The sequence below is a fragment of the Aythya marila genome (genome assembly GCF_965140915.1).
Source record: "Aythya marila genome assembly, chromosome: 1".
Lineage (NCBI taxonomy): Eukaryota > Metazoa > Chordata > Aves > Anseriformes > Anatidae > Aythya > Aythya marila.
In genome coordinates, this window is record NC_139042.1 from 23,169,101 (window position 1) to 23,189,345 (window position 20,245).

Consider the following 20,245-nt stretch of genomic DNA (forward strand, 5'->3'; position numbering starts at 1 on the left):
TTAAGTGATCTTTGTATCAGTTCACCAGCTTAACAAAGTTATGCAATTTGCTTAATTCATTCAGCTTTATGCAACTGTATGTGAAAATCCAAACTGAAAGTTAACCAAGTTCACTTGACGGAAAATGAAAAAAATTAAATTTTTCACTTAAAAAGTGAAATCTTATTTTGTAGTATACTTCTCAAAGTATTCTTTCAAGTAACTCAGCTAAGTTCAAATTACAAAAATAAACCACATAGGCTTGAATAAATTTAAAAGGAGTGCTGCTTCAGCTATTACATTTTGCGTGCTAAATGAAGAGTGCATTCAAATCTACCTTACCTCATTGCTATGGTAATGTACATAAAGAAAAAATTAAAAATCTTTAACGTATGTTTCACGGTTGAAACATTGCTATGACCCACGCTCCTAATATTTTTAAACATCATGAGCAAAAGACCTTAAAATTGTTTCCAAACTTCCCTTCTGCCTGTAATTGCTCTACTGGTATTGAGATGTGTATGTACATGGACTTACAAAAAAAAAATGAATTGTTAAATCGGCAAATGCATGAAACACATCTAATACTGAAAAGAATGACTCTTCATTTAACTGTCATTTCCATGCTTCTGCTCTTACCTGCAGGTGAAGTGCTGGACAGTTTTAAATGCTCCTGTTACATTATAGCTTAACAAAATAATGTCTATATCAAATTTGTATTATATTTTCACATTTAAAAAAATATTTCCTGACCTAACTTTGATCTAATGATTAATTCATTGTATATGATGAGTATCAAGTCAAGGGAGCTGACCCTACGTCCCATTTCAGGGTGAGAGCATGGACAACTTCAACTGGGGAGTTCGGAGACGGTCTCTGGATAGCCTGGACAAGTGTGACATGCAGCTGCTGGAGGAGAGCCAGCTCTCAGGGAGCACGCCCAGCCTGAACAAAATGAACCGTGAGGACTCAGATGAGTCATCAGAGGAGGAGGACCTGACCACCAGCCAAATCTTGGAGAACTCAGACCTAGTGAGTTGCAAACCTGCAATTTAACAATAGATTGGGCTGTGTTTTAAATAAGCTGGGCTTTTAGTTTCCTCTTGTCCAGGTGCAATCTAATCAGCTGACACTGGGGGATGGCATTCAATGCGGTATTTTCTCACTGTTTGCTTTTCCCTTATTTGAAAATGTATGCAAGAATTTTAATGCAAAATTCAAAACACAGAAAGCATCGTATCTGATTAGATACCCTTTTTTCACAAATTGCGTAAGTGACTAGTAGTAAATCTATCTGATAAATTGAATACTGAAAGAATAGAACAAGACTTCCATTTTGCAAACTGGGTCAGGTTTTCATTGTTAATTTCTGGGATGCTTGCATACAATTTCTGTGATAGAGATATTGAAAGGGTTATACTGTGACTACATGTACAAGCTAATAGAGCCACTGTCACTGTCCTTTAATGTTCGCTTTGCGTGTTCATAAAAGCAATGTTTGGTAAGGTAGCTGCATACTCAGTTCTTTTGTGCTTTTGATGTATTTTGTACAGATTATAAATCTTTCCCCCTCTGAGGATACAAACCACATTGACTCACTTTCTACATCGTGTGACACAACTTCAGCTGACCCTCATCATTTTAATATAGGAACATCTAGCTTTGATGGGTCTTTGCCTGATATGAATAATCTCCAAGTGTCTGAAGGATCCAAGGTGAATAAAATTTTACTTTCTTTTCCAACTACAATGAATTTAATGTAACATGTTGACAAGTTTATTTTACTTAGATGTTCATGAAAGGTTTGATCTGTGAAAGCAAGTATATTCTGACTTCCTGTACATAATGGTATAATTCAGTATATTCATATGCTCCTGAACACTCATAACCTTTCTGTTCTACTTATGCTTTCTTTATTAAAAGTTTTTATTTGTTGTTTCTTGAGGATATTGCGCTATATATACACCAAGATGCTACTAGCTCATTAGAAGACAAATTCATGAACTGGGTACAAGTTACAACTCTAAAGGAATACTTTTTTGTTCTTCATGCTGATTTAACAGAACAATATGCCAACTCATGGGGTGGGTGTATGCATGTATTCACTGAGATTTTTTTGTATGTGGGAACCTATTGTACAGTTGTGTGCACTGGATTCAGTTCTTGCCTTTTGGCAGACGCTCAGAAATTTTAAATTCATGACCACAGTATTAAGCCATCTTGGGTGGAAGGAGGCAGAAGGATTTGCGAGGATAAAACAACCATGTTCATCACAGTTTATTTCAGACAAATGTATCAGAAGACGAACATAATGTAAGGTTGGTAAATGGTTGTCAGTGTGAGGGCAGTTTCTTTAATTTCCTCTTTGATAATGCTTCTGGTTTTGGGAGATTAGGTGAACGCTTTCTTTCCAGAAATATAATCTGAAGGTTTTTTATTGTGGCTTTATGACACTTCTGCCTTAACAGTAAAGCTTTCTCTGTTGTGTCTGGATTGGATTTCTTATGCAGAGGAGCAGTGTGAGAATAGAACAGGGGAGGAAAATAGTTACTTCGTGTATTCCTCAGCTTTCATTCCTGTTCTTGCTTTTGGTCTGTTCCAAACGCAGCCACGCAAGTAATGGGTACACTGCATGTTACTGAAGTTACAGAAACTAGAATTCTAGATGACAGGTTGTAGAAAAGGAGGTTGGAATTGTGCTCAGTATTGGACTAATTGTGCTAGAAACCTCCCTAAGAGGGAGAAAGGACAGAAGGAGGGAGATGTGCTTAAGGATCAGGGAGGAGGGAAACTTCTTAAAATAATGGTTGTGGAAAATATAAAACTGATTATCATTTGTCAAAACAACTCTTGGTAATTTCTACGTAATAACTTGTCTATAAGCAGAAGTTGGCAGAATTTCAGTTCAGGAAGCTATAGTCTGAACAGATATGTTTGCAGGTGGTGACTGCGGCTAATCTTGTACCTTCAGATGTAGTAGCTGTTGGTGCCGCACATTAAGAATTGCAAATCACAGTTCAGAAGTTTCGTGTAGGCCTGGGGTTTGTAATCTTTACTATGAAAATGTCTTTAATGCCCCAATATGTAATGCACCAGTGTTCAGCACAAAGCTTTGGAAACAGAAAATATGTAAATAATGAAAAAGCACAGTGGTTTCTTGTGAGGTTGACAGGCAAATTCACTTAGTCCTGAGACAGGTTTGAAGTTAGTGAGGTACATAACCCAAGTTGACAGGGATTTGCCAATGTTCGAAGGATACTTGAACTGATAAACTCTACACAGTGTCTTCTTAGTGTTTTTTTACCTCAAAGAGATTTTCTTTTAGTATGCATACTTCTGTGTTTTTACTCAAAACAAACTGTAGGAAGTATAAATAAAGTTAAAATGCTTGGTTTGATATTTATTTTAAGGAAGAAGTCATCCAATTTTTAGTCAGAAAACTTGAAACTTCCACCTCAGTAATTTTTACTTAATTTGATAACACAAAATCTGAGTCCTTTCTTGTTTCGCTTTTTGTCTGAGTTTTTATTTCCAGAGTGCTAATGGTATGTCAACAATGCAGAGGAAAATGTTTGTTACTTCTTTAGTGCTAAATGAAAAGGTTTAGTTGTTGCATCACAATCAAAAACAAAAATATCACCTCTGCTTTTAAATAGATGCAGTGAATGAGAGTAACAGACATTAAAAGGCCTTCTCAAATGGCTCAGTGCCGAAATCCAGATGTTATCATTAATGACAAGAAGTTGATTAAACTTATTTTCTATTAAAGATAGTGACAGCAATAATTTAAGATAGTATTAATAAGGGATCAGAAGGCAATGGTAGATTACGCTATGTGGATGCAAAGATTAAGATAACATCTTGTATATTTTTCAAGTTATCAAAACTCCTCTATTTTTGGAAGTGTATTCTAATCCTACATGTGAAATCCATTGCTACACAAATCTTTAGAATTCACGTTTTTTCTTTTTCTTTTTTGAACATCTTGGTGGACTCCAGTGGATGGGAGGTGTTTGTTTCACCTTTCTTTGCACTTTATCCCATCAAAATGTGTTTTCCTCATACAAACACTCTCATTACCATAAACAAACCAATAGTTCAGTAGTAGCATTTCGTATTTGAAAGTGGTTAATGCTAACTTCTTCTTGACAAAGCATAAAACATTTATGCTTCTTGACAGTTGCTCTGGCTCCTATTCTCGTAATCCAGCCTTTTAGCTTTTATTTCTCTTTTCAAAACAGTTTGTGCTGTGATTCATTTCATCCCTCTTGGACTCAGAAGTACTCTTATCACTTTAGGTTATTAAAGAAAAAAATCAACCACCTTTCTCCTACTTAATTTCTTATCTTGTTTAATTTTCAGAAATTCAAATTCCCAAAATTTATCTGTAGGATTCAACCAGGTCTGGTAACCTGCAGAGGGCCTCTTTTCACTTCAAATTCAACTTGCCATAAACTTCCCTCCCTACCAGCTCACAACGCACATACATACATGCACATACACATCTGTGCACAAGCATACACCTCATGAGACGCCTCAAACAGAAAAGAAGAAAAAATAAAGAGTTTATGTACTTCACATTGCAGTCATCCCAACAGGAACTGCTTTGCAGAAATGCTGTGGATGGTGCAGACAAATGGCAAAAGGTTAAAACTGAAACAAAATTTGTTCAGACTAAAAATGCAAGACAAATTGGAAAGATTTCAAGAAGAAATCAAGAGAGGCGATCAGAGTTGTCCATTAGCTTTAGATGCTAATGGACTGGAAAAAAAAAGGGGGGGAAGGAAATGATAGAAGCGTAATCCTTTTCATGGCCTGGGTTCTTCTTGTATGGCAGTTACTATGTAAATATGACATGCTAAGCATAACTCTCAATTCTAAGCATGCATACAATCTTCCAGACAGTGATTGTTTTCAATATGTTTTGAGAGTTGTTAATATACTCTTGGACCCTGCAAAGTGCTAAATGGTGAGGACAGCCTGGCAGTAAGAAGAACCCTATTGTTTTTCCTGAAAAAAAAATACTTCCTTGCTATGATGCCAACTATATTGAAATCTGAAATTCTTTGCTAGACAAATTGAGTTGAAGAAATACTTAAAACCAACACTGGTCCAAGACCTCAAGTTAAGCAAATACAGTATTTTTACTGAAGTTTAACTTGGTTCATGTCTTTTATAGTATAGGGATTAATAACTGTGCAATTTAATGTTCTGTCAAGTATGTGTGTTTTCTTTGTTTCATTAAGCACTTTCTAGGTATTAGTGGTATTAACTTACTAATTTGCTGTTTTCTAAGACATCATCATTCACTCCCCTAGGTTGAAGCTGTACATGAAGAGCAAGATATAGCAGTCCATGAGGATGAGCTTTCGGGGTCTACAAATGAACTCCCTGGAGCATTTGAATGCAGTGATAGCCTTAGTCTGGATATGACAGAGACTGAAGAGAAAGTTGACAGGCTGGAACAATTCGCTCTTACCAGGTACTTGTATATATATATAGTGTATGTAAAAATGCTGTTATGTTGTACAACAAAGTGGTAGTAAGGTGTTAGTTATATCATGGAATGGCTCTTTTGGTCACTGGAGATGTAAATCTCTTGTGAGTTTAGAGTATGAAGACAGTGTCAAAATTATCAGCAGGTTTATTGTTCAACTCCAAAAAGAACAAGACTCTCTGTATGCACAGTTCATATCCTGTTTTCCTTACACATCTAGGCAGTTAGTCATTAAACACATAAATAAATTTAAAAAAAATGATTTTTAAAGTTTTGCAGTAACATAAATTCTGCTTAGTTGACTGTTCAACAGATCAACCATGCATTCATCCTTCTTATTGCTTGTGGGTCATAAGGAGGTCACAGTACTGTCAAAAATCCCATCTGTGTACTTTTGAAGCCTCCAGATGATCATGACAGGACCCCAGTAAATGTTGCACCAAAGCATCAAGATTTTTTCTTGCCATATGCAGCTGCTTCAGATTTTGAATGCTGAGTTAGATTGCAGTCAACATCTTTTTATGAAGAGTAAAGTAGTAAGGATGCATACAGAGGCCTTCTCTCTCTTTCTTTGTGCCACATTTCAGAATCACAACTCCTGTTCTTGGGAGCCATAGGAAGTATTTCTCCACCTCAAAGGGGCAAGTAGCTTAGTACCCTTTATAAATTGGAGTCAATCAGTTTCATTGACCGTGGCAGAATGATGAGAAGTCTTATGAATGGGGAGAAGAGACAGATCTTCTCCCACCCATTATATTAGCAGGGGGAGGGTGATAAACCAAATGGGTCAGAATGCATAATGTTTGTACAGGCTGAGATATTTTTTTCAAAATATACGTTTTGCTATACATTATTATAACCAAGTTTTCCCAGAAGAGGTGTCTTTCATCTTGGCTTCTATCATCCTGTGAAGTTTTAACCTTCTTCCTCCAAACCATTGTATGATAAAGCAATTCAAGTATCCCAGGATGGGGAAATATAGATGATGATAGGAATTCTCATTTGGATGTTTTTCTCATTGTGGCCAACATCTTGCCAGTTTTCAAAAGTAACTTGAAAGTTGATGAGTATCTTTAGAAAGATGCTGTAATTGGTCCTGTGATTACATCTCTCAATTATAGTGTATTTTATCTGACACCTTCTCATTATTTTCCTTTCATCACAGTTTATTTTCTTTTCTCCTTCAGTTTTGGAGATGTTGATCGAAATGCCTCCCCTCCACCCTCGCCATTTTTTTCTGCCATCCTTGCTGCATTTCAGCCAGCAGCCTGTGACGATGCAGAAGAAGCCTGGCGTAGTCATATCAACCAGCTCATGTGTGATTCTGATGGTTCCTGTGCAGTTTATACATTTCATGTGTTCTCTTCCTTGTTTAAGGTGAGAAAATACATTTAAGAGATAACATCAAAATGTTTAGATTGTGCATGGCTATTAGGATGGCTCTTGATAGTGGTACTAGTAATGAACTAACAGTGGTGTCACCGTTTTAATTTTGCGTGTTACAGAATTATACTAGACTATCATGCAGAACTGTCCTCTAGGACTAGTTTTGTCATAAAAGTAACATGTATCTCATAGTTGTGGGTTTGAAGATAACATTACAAAACGCAGATCCACTTCAAAGAGTATTTTCTTCTGTACTTTAGAAGTAGTCTGAAACAACAACTGTAAGAGAGAGGAAATAGCCTTTTCATCTGAAACTATTGTTAATCTGTTATTTCAACGTAACCTGTTGAAATTTGACCATGCCCAATGTAAATGTCAACATTATTAAATATTTTGTAGCTAATAATTTGAATAGAAATATCCAACTGCCATCATATAAAATAAATTCCAGAGAATGTGTCTAAAGACTAGAGATGTATTTTTCCTTTCTAAAGCTGTGTGCATACAAAGATAAGAATCATGCAAGAAGACAAGAAAAAAAAATACATTAAATGTACGAGCTGTTCTAAGAAATCACTGTCTGTATTTGCATGTAATTAGTTTTAAAGCAGTTTTTTATTGTTTTTCCTGCTTTATATGAGGCAGCTGCAGGATGTATCACATTCTGCAGCAGAGTACACAACAGTTACGTAACTTCATGCAGACTTAAATTACCTGTGGTTTCAGAGTATGCAGTTTTTTTTATTAGCAAAGAGGGACCCTGCTAATAAATATACCATCTCAAGATCTTTTGGTATATTTAAGACTGTTCTTACATGAAAGAAGCATCATGCTTTAGGACTGTCCTTTCCATCCTATTTCCTCTGCAGTTAATTATATTTCTACTCGTGCTGTACACTGCATCCTCTTTTAAACATTGTACCACTTTAAATATGGGTACCTAAAGATAGGCATTCTTTTGAACACTGTCTCATAAATGACCATTTGAAAAAAACCTCCCAGCATTGACTTAAGTGCATGACAGGTCAACTTTGAAAATTAACCCTGTGTTTCTTCATGATGTAACAGCAAAAAAGTCGAAATACACATCAGTCCTAGAGATTAATGGCCCTGTTCAAGTATTTTGAGAGTTACTTGTCCTTTTTGTCTTCCTTGAAGAGGTCGAATGAAAATGGTGTCATGTACTTTTGAAAAGCAAAAAAATAAATACCATGTAATGCAAGACCTAAACATTACTTGTGAAGTGCCTATTTAAATCCAAATCATGACATACACACAGTGCACTTGCTGTTGTGCTTCTCCTGTTTTTGAAAGGTAGCCTACTAATGTTTTTCAGATAACTGGATAAGAAGGATTCAATACTGCTCTCAAAAGGTTTTTCAATAATGGTATAACATGAAAAACAGCAAAGAAAATTTAAAGGTGTTAATAGTATCAACAAACCAGGATTTTCTAGATGGAGCTACAGATGTATTTTTCATTTATAAAAATAGCTCTGTTACTTTTGCAGATTTTTTTTTCATAAGATCTCAGCTTCTCTGGAATTGTATTGTGTTTGCACTGTTAAACTTTACTGCTCGTCCAATAACTTAAAAGATTTTTGACCCTCATGAACAGGAAGTTTGAGAAACAAGCCGAATATTTGCTAGGCTCACAAGGCAAAGTACTGCCAAAATATTTAACTGTGAAGCAAAATCCTTGTTTGGAATAGCCTGTCAACTAAATAGTTAGTGAAGTGAAGGAAGTGCGTTTTCCAGGGCACCTACATTTTGGTCTGCATCAAGTTGATGGTATCCTGGATGTTAGCCCACAATACGCTAAGCTTGTTTAAAATTCCTGAAATTATTGAAGTACTTTTCCTGTAAACTGGTCGTATCTCAGAGATCTCTGGATAATCCTTACAACTGTGTGCTCTAAGCTGCCTCTTCATATTCTGTCAAATCAAATGTCTTCCAGAAGACCATCCGATTACAAGACAAGTACATTTGAGAGCCAGCAAGTAGTTTCCACAGTTGAGCCTTCTTGTTACTACAAATCCTCTTCCCAGAAGAGGAAACATCATGTTAACAAGAAAAAAAATGGGGGAATGTTATGTTATTATTTACGTTCACAGAAAACACAGCGACTATATTCAGGCATATACATACGCATAGTTGATATAATGGTGGTGGTTGGCACAATTACTCCCAATAGTCCCATTTCATAAAATATATGATGCATTCAGGCCTTGCTTGAAAGATTTCAGTCACTGTAATCTGCACCCAAAAGGACAATACTGAGATAGAACTGATAGTCCATATAGAACTGATAGTCCATGTATTTACAAAATAAATTTATTTAGTGAGGTAAAATACCCAGATACCAATATATGGTCTCTGACCATTTCAAGTTTTCATACTTTAGGACAGTGTTTAAGACTGTTGTATTTTTAACAGTGGATTGATTGTTGCTTCCATGAATATCTGAAAAGGAATGCAGAAGAGGAAGAATATGTTTACTGAACAATAAACACTAGACTGATCAGGTGTTGATGAAGCTATGACTAAAATGTTTTGAGGAAGTTATGTTCTTAAAATAAACTAAAATTGTTTAAACTCATTCACAGATGAGTGCAAGAAGGAACCTGAGGAGTTCATGGTCCGTATCTTGCCCAGACTACATTGTTCGTTTTGGTCTTTTTAACTTTTTTCTCTAAACTGTTCTTAACTTCTAGGCTAAGATGAAACTTCAAAACATTCCTAGGCAAAGTAGTCCAGTACTTAGTCGTGACTCCTAATCATTCCAAAACTTCTGTGTTTTATGTCCATGACTGCTTGCTCTATCCATAGTGATACTCCTCTTTTCTTTGTAGTTTGTAGACCACTATCATGACTTCACCTATCCAAACTTTCTCTTATTTAATTTCAGTTCTTCCAGCCTTCACCATAAGCCACATTTTTGAAACTTCTAGCTGTTGCTATGGGCTCTTTTCAGTCAGTCTGTGTATTCCTTGAAAAGCAAGATCAGGTTCTTTACTTCAGCCTAAGTTTTTGTTAGCACCGACTAGAATTGGATTAGATGTTATGTAGAAGTTATTTCTATGTAAAAACTTCTGATAACTACTTTACAGTAGGATAGAGTTAATTCATTTTTCACTTGTAATCCAATCTACTATGCAGATCTTTTTCTACAGAATTTTGCCTTTCTGGTTACTCTCCATGCTGAATGTGCTCTCTTGACTGTTTCTGTCTAGGTGTACAACCTTGTCCTTCTTTTTTTTTCCCTGCACCATTTTTCCAGTCTGTCAAGATCCCTGGCTCCCAAAGAGCTTGCAGGCACTGCAACTCAATCATCTATGCATTTAATATGCATGTTATATGTTCCATTATTCAGTATTTTCATTAACGACTTGGTTAGTGCCTAAGACAGATCCCAGTGTAATTCTGCTCAATTTATCGTTAAAATTGAACAGTGAGATGATGATAATTACCTTGTATGGTTTTCCATACCTAGTTATCTCTAGACCAAGTTTTTCTACCTCACTTCTAAGATAGTAAATGAATTAATATGCAACATATCAATTGCTTCTCCTCATATAGCATTTAAGCCTTTCATGGAAGTTAAATGGTTTTATATGATTGGCTGTAAAGAGTTCTGTACTGTCTATTATTTATCTCTTATACATTCCCACAGTTTCCCAAACTTGTAATTCCTTTTGCTTTTTGAGATAAACCCTTTCCTTATGTTTTTTACAACACCCTGTATTCTCTGAGTTCTCAAATATAATCATTATGGCTTGTAGATTTCTTTACCCAGTATTACAATTATCATAACGTGAATTTCCCTAATCTGCAATGATGTAAAAAGATCCATTCTGACCTGATTTTTTATTGAGTCCAATTGATGTTTACCTGTTTCAGCTGTACCCAGATGTCCTTTCTGGGAGCAGTAAGGCAAAAGAAGGCATTTTCAGTAACATCTGTTAGCAGCTCCATTGTGAGTCCTTAGCCTTTCTCTTAATTATCTCTAGAATATTTTCTTGTGATTCTCTCTATTTCTAATTTGTTTGGCATCCACCTCTCTGATTATTGTGCTAACAATGTCATTCTAATTTTGGTGCCCAAGTTAGTAATTGAATAGTTTTATGTTCTGTTCTTTGCATGAGTATTTCCCTGAGTGAAGGCTTCATGATTTAGCCAGATATATGGCTTAATGTATTTTCTCTTTAAGTGTCCTCTTTTTCTGTCCTCTTTTTCACTAAAGAAATGCCCTCTTCTTCTTATCTCCTTTTCCCCATGAAGTTGCTTCTCATGGGCTCCTTCCTGCAAATTCTGAATGCACTCAGCTGTATTTTTTCTGTGGTCTCTCTTCATCGTTGCCTCAGAATCATAAACTCAGTTACTCCTCCCCACGAAGGGACTGCAGCACTTAAAAAGGTTACCCAGAGGGGCTGTGGATCTCAGACCTTGGAGCTTTCACATCTCATCTAGAAAAATCCATGGCTGACCTTATCTAGCGTTGTTAGCACCAGTCCCACTTTAAGGTGAAGGATGGACTAGATGTTTTCCAGAGCTCCCTTCCAGTCAATGGAAGTTTTTAAGTTTCTATCCCATGATCTGTCTTTCTAAATTTGCTTCCACTTTTACATTCTCAGCTACCTCTTCTCTGTTGGTTAGTTTCAAATCTAGATCTCCTTCCTTTCATTGAAGAGCTGTCAGCAAAAGTTGTACTGAGTTGGACCTAGTCTTTCAGAAGATACCCAAGTAGTAAACAAGCAACTGTCACCAAGCTCTGTGATCTAGATGATTCTGCTAGTTGCTCATAAAAATAATTATTTACCTGTTTTGGTAGTAATTAGTAAGAGCCCCTTGTCCCAGCTACAGATTCAGTGCAGCAGAGAATCCAAGCTATGTGCTAAGTGACATGTGTAGGGCTTTGTTTTCTGTGTTGAAGCAAAATGGTAGAAACGTACCGTACCGGTATCATGCCAGTCTATGTGATCTTGGCTATGAACAGAGCCAGCTCAGTTTAGAGAGAATTTCACAGATAAGCAATGATGAAATGGTGCTGTCGAGAAAGTATCTCTTTAACTATTTTATAAAATAGTTATGATATATGCCCTACCTACAGTGTGATTTTAGCTTTTTTTTTTTTTTTTTTTTTTAATAAAAAACCATCCATTTCTACAACATCTGTTACCTATAACATCTGAACTGAGCTCACCTGATTTTAAGTACTTCACATTGAGGCCCCAGAACAGGTGCAGTAAAGGCCATTTATATGTTTGTTGCCCAAATAGTTGTTCAGGAAGCACTTCTTTTCCAGTAAAGAATGCTCACGGTGATATAGGTCCTCACTAACATTCCTCAGAGAAATGCCTGAAGTTATGTGGGGTGAATCATATAAAAGTGTTGCATACTTTTATTGTAAACAACATGTTCCTGGTGCTCCCGCCAGCTGGGCAGTTGGCCTTAGTGAGATATGTTTTGGCAGTGAAGCCTGCTCTGTATTTATCAATACAATTATTTCAGGTCTTGAAAGACTATTATTTTTATTAAAATATATTTTTATTTACTACTTGCTTTCTATATTAGCTACTGAAAAGAAAATATCAGTGCTAGAATGTTTCTGGAAGACTAAACTGTTTTAAGACTCAAAATATTTAAAAAAAAAAAAAAAAAAAAAGAGAGAGAGAGAGAAGAAGAATTCCCGGATGCAATGCAGTATTTCTGGAGTCCACCCAAACAGCAGAAAAGTTTTAGTAAGAAGGTTTTTCCCACAGGGCAAAGCAAAAGTTCTTTTCTGTTTTGTTCTGTGTTTTTTTTCGTGCTGCTGTTTGGCATTAGGATGTCCATTATATTGTCTGATTAGCCACTTGACGTGGTGTACTAACAAAACAATGCCCGGAATGGGCAGAAAAAGTAATATGCTTATCAACTTTGTTAACTCTGTACAACCAAATAAAAAAAAATATGCATGTGGATAAAAAGCTGTATAAAGATTGAATCAGCTTGATAAAAATACATTTCACAGTAGATAATTACTAACTCTGTATCTAGTTTCACAGCTGCCCAGCTCTACACTGTGATAATAATTATTGCTCAGTATCCTCGAGCAAGCATTCGGTTCTCCAGTTGTCCAGAAGGAGATGGTCTCTGTTGCATATTACTGTGCAAGACACATGCAATAACAAAGCAACAAAAAAAAAAAGCATGCCATTTTCCTCACAAATGAGAGTAGCTTGTACCTGAGTAGAGAATGTGATAAGCTGTACTTTGTTTTACAGAATATTCAGAAAAGATTCTGCTTCCTAACCTGCGATGCAGCTAGCTACCTGGGAGACAACCTGCGAGGAATAGGCTCCAAGTTTGTGAGGTCTTCCCAGATGTTAACATCATGCTCAGAATGTCCTACTCTTTTTGTAGATGCAGAAACAGTGAGTATACTCCTTTCAAAAGGCATGTACTGTGTGGCAGCGTGGTATTTCATTGACTGTTTCACATTAGGGCAACTCCTGAACAGATATGTCAAGAAGGTACCCGCCTCCCATCTCTATTTATGTCTTGTTCTTAATCAAATTTCTATTAATTTTTCATATTACTTCATTAGGTAAGTACTGACAGATAAGCAATAGGATGTGTTGAGCCTGCCTGCCAAAAAGTAGTATAAAACAAGTGTCTGCCCCACAAATGGAAAAGGAGGAGCTATTTTTTATAGACTTCAGCATGGAAGATGAAAATATGTTTAGTGGCTTCATTTGAGACAACTAATGTGAACTGGATGATAAATATATATATATATTAGGAAATGAGGTGGCTCTTGTTGTTTTCATTCTGACCCATGTTTGTCCAAAAGCTTAATGACAGTGTGGCCTCACAGAGGAGCACTGAGGGAGGAACTTCTGAAGTTTAATCTTGGGTCTGGTTTTGGCCTGCAGTTGTGGCCATGAAGAGCTGCAATTAATGCCATTAGAGAGCAGTGGAGATTAACTAGTTAAGCTTTGAGTAGTATTTTATTTTAGGGAAGTCTTTCACCAAGCTGTTAAACGCAGATAATGATTTCATGTGTAAATTATCATAGGTGCACCTGTTGGTATTGAGCTCTCAGTATAGTATTCTTTGTGGCATAAACATAAAATCAAGCAGTTTTCAGTGCAAATATCTGTAAATCTATTATTTTGCAAAATATGTTCTCTAATATATTTTCTATTCTATCAGTATTTTTATACTTTTATAGTGACATTTACTAGTGTTTTTGATTTCATTTTTCCAGCTTCTCTCTTGTGGCCTTCTTGAAAAGCTGAAGTTCAGTGTCCTAGAACTGCAAGAATACCTGGACACATACAACAACAGAAAAGAAGCAACACTCTCGGTATGCTGGATTCTGCCATTTTCTTGTTTTTGTATGCATGTATACTTATACTATGTCAGGAGACTGAAGATAATGTCAAATCTGTTTCAGTTAACATTCAGTAAATGTTTCAGGTACTAGATTCATTAAATGTTTCTTTCTGAACATATGAACCAGAACTTAAAAAAAAAAAAAAAAAAAAAAAAAAAAAAAGTACCTTTATATTTTAGAAACATTTTCCTTTCTCCTATTTAGCAATTAATTAAATAATTTTCTTGTTTTATGCGATTCAAATACTAATAAAAATCAAAAATATATCTTTTTAATTACAGTCAAAGCAAATCGTATGAACAAAAGTTACAATCACCAAATTTTGTTTACAGGCCATGGTGTGAAAACAAATACTGTTTACCTTTCTACAAATCAAGCTATAGGCCTTACACATATCTTCTTTCATTTCTTTCTGAAAACAGTGGCTTGCAAACTGCAAAGCAACGTTTGCTGGGGGCTCACGAGATGGAGTTATTACCTGCCAGCCAGGGGACTCAGAAGAGAAGGTAATGAGCAAGGAGGAGTATTTTGCTCCTCTAAAGTGATGTACAATATAGCCTGTTCTTAGACCCACAAGATCCTGGTATACTTTCTTCTCATCTCTCTGCTGGGGTTGGGTATAATGCAGTTTTCACACTCAGGACTCAAAGGTATTCAGAGCTAACCCTGCGTGACTTGTGTGTGCAGTCCCTTTTAGAAAGATATCACATCAGAAATCAATTTCCCACAACAAAGTGTCTCTGACAATCACTCCGGATGTATTGTGCTTCCACATTACACCCATTTTATCTACAGATTTTACAGGCTCAATCTGCTAAACAGCAAGACCTGTCTGGTTGAAATCCACTTAGATTCGCAGTTATGAATATTCGCAGTTATTTACAGTTACTGACTGTAAAATGGCCAGTGAAATTATTTATATATATCCATAAACACATATACTTAGTATATTAATTCCAGTTAAGAAATCAATCTTCTCAGAGATTATCACCATCAACTGGCATCCCTGTGATTTAATATACTAAGTAGAGGAAACAGCTGGTATCTTAATGATATAGAATAAGTTGGGAACTGTTTTGTGGGGATTTTTTTTTCTTTTTGGAGGAAAAAGATTGAAGGCTTGGAAAGAGAGAAGGCTAAGGAGAATTAGCCAAAATCAGGAAGCAACAACAGCATGTAGAAAAAAGTGACATCTCCTCTTTCCATGTATTTTATCTTAAAAAAGATGATGATGACATTTTCAGAACTTGCCTGTTGTAACTTTTTTTTTTTTTTTTTGAAAGACCTTGTTTTATGGTCATGTTGGTTTTGGTTTGCTTGTCTTCTCCCTTAATTCATTTTATTTTCTTCTGTTTTTATCTTAACTTCTCATTCCCATCTCTACGTACGTGTCTTCCTGTGTTTGCTCTCACTTGTGTTTGGGGTTTGTTTTTTCTTTTGTTTTCATTTGTGCCTTCTCAATAATCCCATATCCTTGCCACCCCTGCTTTTTGGCTTCCTTGACCCTATTAGCAAATCTGATTTGTTAATAAATCCTCTGGCTATAATCACAGGTGTTGGGAAAACTGTTTAATCTTCCCGCATCTGGCACTGGCAACAGCAAAAATTACACACCTCTTCCAATGCATTTAAATGAGATACTGGCTCATTGTTGTGGTGTACAGGGATGTTACGAGTGAGCTATTCTCAAATCTAAGAAAGAGGGACCCAGAACACAGGCTCTTTAGTTTGTGTTTTGAAAAAGTAGAGCAGAGAGAATGCTGAGGAGAAGGAGTAAACTATGAACTGAGCTAATATATAAATGGCCTAAAAGCATCTAAAAGTTAATAAATACACTCCATTTGTGTTTAATTATCTTTTTGAAATTAGATGTTCTTTGTTTCAGAATTAAATGTGAAACAAGGGTCGGTATTCTTACTGCTTATCAAGCAGATTGAAGAAAACAGGTTTCTCAGTCCTGCAGGAATCCCTGTTCTATCCCCAGCAATGTCCCTTCAGCCTGAAGTGCATTATTCCTTGGAAGTTGATGGAATAGTAGGTCTTTGATAACAGGCATATATTTATTTTTCTCACCTTGGATTTACCTATCAATTGAAACAGCTCTTCCCAAGGGAACTTTGGAACTCATACATGATAATCCATTCTGTTTACTCAACAAAAGAGTGATGGGAGGGAGAGTCTAGGGAAACTGGGGAAATGTCATTAGAAAGGGAAAAGGAAAAGTGATTCCTAGACTGGCAAGTACTTGTTTTCACACCTTTCCTCTCCTCTTCTCCCTCAGCCTGGAATGCCAAAGAATCTAGCAATTGTAGAGAAAAAAAAAAATCCATCTTACAGTGGTAGCTGTGAGGGAACCTGTCTAAACTCTTAGACTTATCGATGGTTAGACTAAGACCTGAAATCCTGCATAAAACTTCTGGCATAAAAAAACGCCTGGCTAAAACACAAAAGCAGGTTGCCTCTGAAAAGGTTCAGAAATAATTGTAAGGAAGAAAAAGCAATACCTTGTCCTATGGAGGACAGAAATCTGTGATTCTCAGAACCTACTGCCACCTTGGAAAAAGCTGGAGGTGAAAACAATCCACTCTGCTCATGAGACAGACATCGGACCAGGTTCAGTGCTGCCAAGAAGGGTTGCGTCACGGATGACTTAAATGGAGCTATGCCTGCCTATGGGGGTGGTTAGCTTGGCACCAGTTTCTCTAATCAAATTTTATTTCTAAATAATTGCATGTGATTTGTTGACCATTGTTTCTGTTACTGAAAATGGGCAAAGGCAAGAATTGCTTATTCTGACATTGAAGAAGCTTTAAATAGAAGTTGTCTAGGTCAGCTGCTCAAGCTAGCAAATTTTCTGAAATTGGGTAATAGCTGAATGTCCCAGAATGTCTTTCTACCCCTTATTCTTGCAGCAGACTGCATGATTTGTACATCTTTGATTTGTAAGCTTTGATGCTACATTTAATCACTTGATGCTGCGGAGTCTCAAGGACATAGGAGGCAATTTATAAGCGAAGATAACTGCACGTACTGTTTTGCTGTCTCTTCAGGTGTAACAGATGAGTAAAGCTATCAGTGCATCCTTGAACCCTACCAAACGGAGTTTTTTTAAATCTAGTCAAAGACTGGTTTTATGATGTTTTCTTTTTCTTTTTTTATTTTTTTTCTTGTAAGGAGATACACGCAAGATCCTATTATTCTTGTCATTTAGTACTAGCTAATTCAAATATTTGTCTCCTAATGAGACATTCAGTAAGTCCAAAGTCAGTATACACCTTTCTTAAACCATGCTCATCTCAAAGATCACAAGCTTTACAAAGACCACAAGTTTTACAAAGCTGCTAGTGGATATTTAAAACATGCCACATCCCTTAAAAAAATGCTGGAAAAAATCAGAATGGACCTGTTATGATGAGTTTCCCTGTGGCTAAAGTTCATTGACTCTGGGCCACCAACAAGGCTGGAGGTCTGCTTCTTGACACCATAGTAATCCAGAGTTAAACTGAGTCACAGTAGAACTCCAGGCATAGCATCTGACTGCTGTTGGACATATCCATGGACTGACAATGAGCTCAATTTGGCTCTTGAAGGCAGATTTTCTAGAGGACCACAGCTGGGTTTTAGCTTTCTCCTGACAGAACAGTTTAACTTCAAGAAGAGTGGGTATTTAAGAATGCAGCAACATATGCTGTACCTCTCTTTTTGTCTCTGATACATATACCCACTTTCCTAGATTGTGGGAAAAAGCTTTTGTCTGCTGAGATACCAAGTCAAACATAATACCTCAATAAAATGCACTTGCAATTAAAAACCCTTGCAGACAGCAATTATTTTGTTATGATGGGACTCTCCTGTGTCATTAAATGACTGAAGACTGTGTTGCCATCAACATTTCAGTATCTTAAGAAATAAGTGAGTAAGTCTCATCTCTTTCTAGTATGTAAAAATGATTCCTTGGGGAAAAAAAAAAAAGCAAGAAGGATGGTGACCTAAAGATTAGTATTTTGCTATCCTCTTGCTCTGCTAATAGTACAGAACGATAATTCTCTGTCTCAATAGAAAGATAAATCAACGTGCTGCTGTTGTGGACAACATTGTGTGTGTTTCTTAGGTGTACCATTTGCTAGCTATATTCAGTAGCATTCAGTATAACATCTAGTATTTTCATCTGCCAAAAACACTAATTGTGTAGTGTCATAGTTCCCTTAACGTAGGCATTAAACTAGAGATTGAGGAGAAGAGTGAAAGTTCGGAACATTCTGCATGAACCCTTGCTACTAGAGGCTTAAAGAGATTTCATTTAGTCCAAAAATTAGTATTTTCTCAACTTCCAAGGAATATTTCATTTTATGCTGAAAGGAAAACAAGTTACAATCATGAAATTGCAGAGCCATGTTGAGTTGACCATCAGTAGTTTAAGGAGATTTTGTAGTACTGAAAGATCAATATGCTTTCTTCCACTGAAGAAGGAGGAATTTTCACGTACGATGAAATCCCAGTTCCCTTTTCCCCCAACCTCCTCTTATTTATTTATTTATTTATTTATTTTGCCTCCCTGTTTTTGGAAGCAGTAAAAAAAATGAGAGTTGTTTTCTGGGGAAAAAATGTCCATGAAATTCACTTCTTTGCAGCATTTCTCCTTCTTTAAAGTAAATTCCATGGCAAGATAGAAATTATATGTGGATTCCGGTATTTTTGAAAGTCCAAGTGTAAATTGGACTGTAAATGGTGGTATGCTAAGATTCAGAGGAGCTTAAGTGAGAGGCAAACAAGATTTGAAAAACAGAAATCAGCGTACCTGTGAATTTAATGCAGCACAATGATCTGTCTGCTCTTGTCTTCTTGTCTTAAACTTGGCTTTACAAAGCTTGATTTACATAAACTGCAGGGAAGCCAAGATGTAAAGGAAGGTTTTTATAAGAGTACTAAATACTCCTAAGTAAAAAAAAAAAATAAAAATAAATAAATTCAAACAGTGTTACAGCCGTAAAATTAAACATTACAGGAGCTAAAGCTTTATTTGTCATGGTTTTATTGATGGGTAGTGCAGGATTCAGGAAAATACTTTTCATACATTCTTTAGTTGTAAGGCCTGTGGAAAGAAGCCAAACCAAAAGGCTTTGCTTGGCTATACCAAGTTAGCATTACTTGACATTTCTGTGTTTGCTGCCTTTGTATTGAAGGTAAGGTAAATCATTTTAATAAGAATTTCAAATGTTTATTAACATTGTGTGCATATGCACTGACATCAGGCTGTAACTGGGCAGATGCCATTGCAGTCTGTTAGTTACAACATTGATACCATTCTGTTCATCTAAAATGACATGAGAATGTAATATATATAAATAATAAGGAAATCTGCCTGAAAAATGCACAGAATGCAACTGTTGGTTCTTGATAAATGAAGAGGAACACTTTTGAGGAGAGAAGTTTATTTCTGAGACATTAGTCCCTAATCTTTGAAATGCTAATGCGGGTAAATTAGATTTTTTTACTGCTATTAAAACAAGAATTATGCTGACATTTTAATAGTTCCAGAATTACAAATCAATGAATCATTACTGGTGAGAGGAGGGAATACAAATCTGAACATGTGGCACTGCCTTGTAGTCAAACCAAACTGGCATTTTCCATGGATTTTTTTCATATGATTGTCGTAAGTTACATATGAAATATTTCCATTGTAAGGTGCCAAGTAATAAATGCAGAAGTCACAAAGCTTATCCTGTAAATGTCATCAGACGTATTACATCGAAAAGTAGAAGTATTAATAAATAACATAATATTTATACAAGACAAATTTCAGTTCTGTTAATCACTTGAAAACCCTGCATAATGCTTTGAGCACTTTGCTGTGTGAGTTCTTTTTAATAATAAGGACAGCAAATTTAAATAAAAGTATTATTTCAAGACTTTTCTAACACAATTTCATCGTAAGCTCCTGAGCTACTGAGTGGGAGGGATAAAGCAAAATTAACAAATATGAATGTCCAACTGAGGATG

General features: G+C 36.1%; 1 protein-coding gene across 6 annotated transcripts in view; it reads left to right on the forward strand.

The window, feature by feature from the left end:
• FRY (FRY microtubule binding protein) overlaps positions 1-20,245 on the forward strand; it is a 196,095-nt gene that overhangs the window by 168,096 nt on the left and 7,754 nt on the right. For all 6 annotated transcript variants that reach the window (XM_082761847.1, XM_082761848.1, XM_082761849.1 and 3 more), the window contains 7 exons: positions 811-1,011; positions 1,533-1,694; positions 5,298-5,461; positions 6,664-6,853; positions 13,128-13,277; positions 14,114-14,212; positions 14,665-14,748. In XM_082761847.1, coding sequence (XP_082617973.1) covers positions 811-1,011; positions 1,533-1,694; positions 5,298-5,461; positions 6,664-6,853; positions 13,128-13,277; positions 14,114-14,212; positions 14,665-14,748 — 1,050 coding nt within the window. The remainder of the gene's footprint in view (positions 1-810; positions 1,012-1,532; positions 1,695-5,297; positions 5,462-6,663; positions 6,854-13,127; positions 13,278-14,113; positions 14,213-14,664; positions 14,749-20,245) is intronic.